Genomic DNA, 6,150 nt, shown 5'->3' with positions numbered 1-6,150 from the left:
TAATTGCACTTTTATTTTTTTCCATCTTTGTTTTAAATGTAATAACTTATGTATCAAATGTGTTATACAGTATGCATAATCACGCTTTGCTTTGGTTACTGTCAAACTGCAACAAAATCGACGTAAATATGATTTCTTGGCACAGCGGGAACACGTTTTCAAGAAGAGTGCGCCTGGGAATATTAAAAAAAAAAAAAAAAAAGTTGCAAAAACGTGAGACGCCCACAAAACGTGCACTCGCAAGTCACGCGTGCGCACATGCGACTGGCGAGGCCGTCCCCGGATTGGTCAGCGTTGCCGGTAAAAAGCGGCGGTGTCGCGTGATGTGGGCAGCACTGGCGTGTATGAGGGAAAATGCATCGTCTCGGACAACTGTGTACCTCCAAGATCGCTTTCAATTCCTTCTTCTTCACGGTGCCGCGGGGGTATTTTCGTTTCGCGAGACAACACAGTAAAAGCTGGTCGTGTATTGGCTGATTTTGGATCTAACCCGGGGTCTTTTTTTTGGCAGAGAAAATGCGAAAGTCCAAGAAAAAGAGTGGAAGAGGTGAGTCCGCGAGCGGGCCTCGGGCGGGTGGGGCCTGGCTTCGCGTTGATGGTGGTGTGGGAATTGTAGTCCGTAAAGGGGGCGCTTGATCGTTGAGAAGCGTTGAACGTGTACCAAGCGTGGACTACAAACATGGGGTTGTATTTCTCGCGCCGATGCTACTTGCTAATTTAGCAGCTAACACAATGCAGTAAAAACGTGCCAACACTCGACGATATGTCTTTTTTTGTTTTCACGTTAATATTACTTTTAATAACCGGGGAATATTTACGTTAGGGCACTGACAAGTTGTTAACTTTCGGGCACGTGACTTTTACTCCTCGGTATCGTTCTCCACAACGACCGTTGACCAAACGTCGTCTCAGACGTTACCTCCGTTTGCTGTTTCATGTTAAAAGAACCAAGACAAGTCACAAAACGTCTTGTACTGGTCTTATTTTACTTGTTTGTCTGGCGCCGAGCCGTTCCGCCCCGTTGTGCGGTCACCGTCACAACAATGTGGCGGAACTGAATGTTTTTTGGGCGTGCGGAAGGCGGCGCTGGCTTCTGCCCCAGTGGCGGCGCCGGCATCAGCTGTTCGGTCCACGTCAACACACGGACTCGAATGGCCTCAGCGCGAGTCTGCCTTTTATTATTAATCTCCTATTTTTGTATCACTCTCGACTTGGCGGGGGTGGGGGAGGGGGGGGTTAATAAAAAAAAAAAAAAGGCCAGGCTGTCCTGATCCGTCACTGCATTATTTTGTTTGCACAGAAAAAAAACGACTCACCCTGACATGTTGTAATCTGCAAACCAGCAGCATACGGGCAAGAGATTAGATAACTGCGGTGTTTGTGGAATTACCTGCGTTGTGCCAATATTACATAATATTGTGTCATACAGTTTGTGCATGTCCTGTAGTTTTTTTTTTTTTTTTTTTCAGGGGCGCAGCATGGAAACGTGCAGCCTTTCAGCGACGAGGACGCGTCGGTTGAGACGCTCAGTCATTGCAGCAGCTTCAGTGATGGCACCAGTGGAGCAGATGAAGGTGGGGCTTTCTCCTGATGTTCTATTAAAGGTCTACCGTCACGAAATGCATGATTTTTAGTATGTTATTAATAAAAAAACAGCAGCCGGTATGGACCCATCTGTTTTTCACCACAAAACATGGTTTTGAAGTACGTGGCCTTTTGTAACTCCCGCTATTAAAATCCTCTCGAGGGATTTGTTTTGGAGAAGAAGCAGGAAGTGACGTACAGGGCGGTAGTGCACTCAAGCGCTCTCGTCGTTTTTTTAGCAGTTTTACCTGCTGAAAGGTAGCTCGTTGTTCCTCCGTGTTAGCCAAAATGCTGGCTCGTTGTATTGCTTGATGTTGCTCGAACACTCGGGAGGATGGATTCGCTCTTCATACTTTTATGAAAGACCCGGTTCGTCGTGAAAAATTGATTGCACAGGCGCAAAGGACAGGTAGGCGTATATAGAGCAACTTAAAAAAAAAAAAATAGTTGGGGGACGTAATCCGTAAATTGGGGATGCAAAATGTGTCGATGCGCACATTGGAAGGCTTCCGTGCAGCAGCCGCTGAAGGACGGCCTCCACAGGCCTTGTGGATCGACACTTGCCTTGTAGACACGGCTTCGGCCTGGGTGGCTCGTCGCAGCGCCAGGGCGTTTGGCCACGGCGTCGTCGTCACTCGCGGGCGGCATTGTTTTTATCACCGCCGCGGAGATAGATCGGACAGGGAGGCAGTTTGGCCGCGCTTTCATCACCGCCGCGGAGGTGGTTTGGCGTTGATCCTCATATCATCTAAATATGCCTCAAAACGATCGGGTAATCTTTCCCCGGTCACTTCACTCAGTTGTGAGATGTTCTCTTCTTTGAAAAGAGTTTCCGTGTCAGAACGGGCGTGGTCGTCTCCCATAGCAGGTGCGCCACTGTGTGTTTTCAATGGCAAATGTGCCAGTGTGACATCACGGACAGAAGATACAGCCAATATGGATGATTGATGATGGAGAAACTGAATGTTTATAGGGATGACACTTGGGCTTTAATCAAGCGTTTGTTGTCAGGTATTAACATTTGTATTTTTTTTTTAAAGGTGGTGAAGCCTGCGAGGATGCAGCCCAGGAGGATTTCCAGTACAAGCTTAAGGGGTTCATAGACAGCACAGTGGACAAGAGGTATTTGTATACCTCGCGATTGAATTGTGGATGTCAAGAAAGTGGGCCGGAATGAACGTTTCTGCAATGTTTCCTCAGTGCGAAGACCAGACAGGGTGCACTGGACGGGCTGAAGACCGCAATGGCCACACGCATTCTGTACGAGTTCATCTCCGAGCGAAGGATGACCATCACTGATAGCATCGAACGTAGCCTGAAGAAAGGTAGGCGGCGGTTTACGTCAACCCTGGAAAACTGGACTCGTTCTGACGACGTCTGAAACCGGTTTGCTTTTGTCAGGTAAAGGCGAGGAGCAGCGGGCGGCGGCGTCTTTAGCCTGCCTGCTGTGCATCCAGCTGGGCTCGGGCATCGAGAGCGAGGAGGTGTTCAAGACCCTCAAGCCGGTTTTCAAGAACATCCTGGCCGACGGCGCCGCCAACATGCAAGGCAGACAAGTGGTGAGTCGCCGATTGGGGCGTTGTCGGCGTGAAAGAAGCTGACGTACCGCTCGTGTTTCAGGTGGCGACAAGTTTGGGTCTTTGCACTTTGGTTGCAGAAGATGACGTTTTGGTAAGTTCTTAACTTCTTTAGTTTTGAAACCACGTGTTCTTCGAATGACCGCCTCCGACGCTTGCTTTCTCCAGGACGTGCGTACCACCATGGAGTGCTTCGAGAACCTCTTCACCCGCTCCTACGCCAGGGCGGACGGCACGTGCCCCTCCGTCGGCGCGCCGACGAGCCAGCTCCACACCAACGCCCTTCTGTCCTGGGCCCTGCTGCTCACCATCTGCACCGGCAGCCAGCTCAAAGAAATCTTGCACCAGTAAGTCACGGCAGGATCTCAACTAATTGATAATTAATAAGTTTCATTCATTATTATTATTATTACTTTAGTCACATGCCCAAGCTTCCGAGGTTGCTGGAAAGCGATGACGTCAACATGAGAATCGCAGCAGGCGAGACCATCGCGCTGCTTTTCGAGCTGGCCAGAGACATGGACCCTGTGAGTGTGACTCTGTGAGGATAAGCGGCAAAATTCGCAGTGGGACGTTCCCAAATTTGAGTTCCCCGTTTTCCAGGAGTTTGAGATCGACGGCTGGGACGAGCTGTGCGACAAACTGAACGCGCTGGCCACCGACTGCAACAAGCACCGGGCCAAGACGGACAAAAAGAAGCAGCGTTCCGTGTTCAGGGACGTGCTCAAGGCTGTTGAGGTAAGTCCGAACAACTTTCCCCGCAACTTTTTAAAAGTCTAATCGTCTTCGATGTTTCAGGAGGGCGACTTCCAGTCGGAGAGCATTCGCTTCGGGACGGAACGCATGACCATCGACAGCTGGCTCAGGAAGAGGACGTACGACGCCTTCAGGGAGTTTGTGGGCTCGGGAATGAACTACCACTTGCAGGTGGGTTTGTTTATAACCGCTGGCAAGTCGCGGTGTGATAAATTTAAACCCCAAGTGGCGTCCCTATAGAGATTGAAATGGAAAAATGCATCTAACATTATTCACTTCAATGTGTATGAAAAAAAACAAAATGAGCTCGTCATCCGTGTGCAAAGTTGCGGAATTCTCACTCGACATCCGAGTGGAAGCCATATTGGCTGCATCTACTGCCCGTGACATCACCCAAAACATTAGCCGTTTTGAAAACATGCTCTGGCCCCTGATTTGGGACGCGTCCCTTCAGAAACGGAAGCTCTTTTCAAAGAAGAGAACATCATACAACAGAGTGAATTGACCGGGGCAAGATTATCCTATTGTTTAGAGCCATATTTAGATAATATGCGGATCACTTCTAACTAACAGACTCCCAAACAGCATGTGTGAGCCAGCACGGCCTCTTCCGCGATGCAAGGCTTCGGCGGCGGGACGTCCGCCCGCCGACTATGGGATGCGGAGGTTCTTTTCGAAGAAGAGAACATCTCACAATTGAGTGAAGTGACCGGGGCAATATTATCCGATCGTTTCGAGGTATATTTACATATGTGGATGACTTCTAACTAACAACAGACTCCCAGACATTATATATGAGCCAGCACGGCCAAAACCATGCTCGTCCGCCCACCTACGATGGGACGCGGAAGCTCTTATCAAAAAAGAGAACATCTCACAATCGAGTGAAGTGACTGGGGCAAGATTACCTTATCGTTTAGAGCCATATTTAGATATGCGGCTCACTTCTAACTAGTAAGACTCCCAGACAGTACACGGCTTCGGCGGCGGCTTGTCGGCCCGCCTACTATGGGACATGGAAGCTCAGCAGAAGCCGTGGTTGGCGGACACTCTGCTCACAGGCACATTGACACATTTAGCACCCGTGACTTACAGACGCGGATCTTTCGTTACGTTCTAAAAGGAAGGGTAAATCCATCTCCAAGAGTGTTCGAGCTATATCCAGCAATGCAACAAGCCAGCATTTTGGCTAACAAAAAGCTATCTTCCCACAGGTAAAACTAATAGAAACAAACGCGTGCGCGACTGACCTGTATGTCACTTCCTGCTTCTCCTTGAAAACAAGTCCATCCATTTTCTTCACCGCTTATCCCCACGAGGGTTGCAGGGAGTGCTGGAGCCTATCCCTTGAGAGGATTTTCAAGCCATATATGTCAAAATTATGTTTTGTGAAAATGCGGATGAGTCCATACCGGCTGCCGTTTTTTTTTTTTTTTTTTTTTTCCCATTAATAACGTACTAAAAATCATCCATTTCATGACAGTGGCACTTTAAGAGCTAATGGTGGAACTTTTTGTCCTCTCAGGCTAATGAATTCATCCGAGACGTGTTCCAACTCGGACCTCCGGTGCTGGTCGACTCGGCCACGATAAAGGCCATGAAGATCTCCCGCTTTGAGAGGGTAAGGAAGACGTCGCTCCCGTTTTTATTCGACTGAAACGCAACGTTGCATTACATCGCCACCTCCCCGTTTGACAGCACCTTCACAACTCTGCCGCTTTCAAAGCCCGGACCAAGGCCAGAAGCAAGTTCAGGGACAAGAGATCAGATGTGGGCGACTTCTGAGATTTGAGACCTATTTTCAAAATTTCCCAGTTTCGGATAATTTTAATTTTTTGTGCTCATAAAAATGCTAATACACGTTGTGTAGCTTCGTTTTCACTACACTATATATTTGTAATTTAAGCCTGTTCGCACTAATCTCGATATTGTACATAGTGCATTTGTTGTTTTGTGGCGTATTCCATGTTGACCCAAGTTATTTTATGTTCAGATTGTAAGTCGCAATGACTAGTTGTATTTTTTTTGGGGGGGGGGGGGGCTCCATTTTAACTCATCCATGTTACATTGCACTACCCCTGTGAATCCTGAAACTTGTAATTGCTGTTTAATGTGTTGTATTGGGTGTATCGAGAAAAAAATGTGGGATAATAAAGTGCTAACAAAAGGATATCACTTGTTTTGAACATTATCACTGAAAGTGTATGGATCAAATCATTTTAAATGAGAATGT

At 48.0% G+C, this 6,150-nt stretch overlaps 1 protein-coding gene across 2 annotated transcripts; it reads left to right on the top strand.

Moving 5' to 3' along the window:
- The first annotated feature begins 303 nt into the window (after positions 1 to 303).
- On the top strand, positions 304 to 6,087 carry ifrd1 (interferon-related developmental regulator 1). Of its 2 annotated transcripts, none has more exons than XM_061807570.1 (13): positions 304 to 414; positions 512 to 547; positions 1,470 to 1,574; positions 2,625 to 2,706; positions 2,785 to 2,909; positions 2,986 to 3,143; positions 3,205 to 3,255; positions 3,330 to 3,508; positions 3,580 to 3,688; positions 3,765 to 3,899; positions 3,960 to 4,088; positions 5,443 to 5,538; positions 5,616 to 6,087. In XM_061807570.1, the coding sequence occupies exons 1-13, from the start codon at positions 324 to 326 to the stop codon at positions 5,700 to 5,702; spliced, it is 1,383 nt and encodes a 460-aa protein (XP_061663554.1). In that variant the 5' UTR covers positions 304 to 323; the 3' UTR covers positions 5,703 to 6,087. The 2 variants fall into 2 exon arrangements, with proteins under 2 accessions (XP_061663554.1, XP_061663555.1); XM_061807571.1 differs by having other exon boundaries at positions 310 to 425.
- The last annotated feature ends 63 nt before the right edge of the window (positions 6,088 to 6,150 follow it).

The sequence above is a fragment of the Syngnathoides biaculeatus genome, chromosome 20, assembly GCF_019802595.1.
Source record: "Syngnathoides biaculeatus isolate LvHL_M chromosome 20, ASM1980259v1, whole genome shotgun sequence".
NCBI lineage: Eukaryota > Metazoa > Chordata > Actinopteri > Syngnathiformes > Syngnathidae > Syngnathoides > Syngnathoides biaculeatus.
This window is presented reverse-complemented; position numbering and strand designations above follow the sequence as displayed.

Excerpts from the sequence above, each read along its gene's own strand:
- ifrd1 (XM_061807570.1), top strand. The coding sequence starts at position 324 with ATGTGGGCAGCACTGGCGTGTATGAGGGAAAATGCATCGTCTCGGACA. Across the intron at positions 415-511 it reads TCAATTCCTTCTTCTTCACG|AGAAAATGCGAAAGTCCAAG; the intron begins GTGCCGCGGGGG and ends TTTTTTTGGCAG. Across the intron at positions 548-1,469 it reads CAAGAAAAAGAGTGGAAGAG|GGGCGCAGCATGGAAACGTG; the intron begins GTGAGTCCGCGA and ends TTTTTTTTTCAG.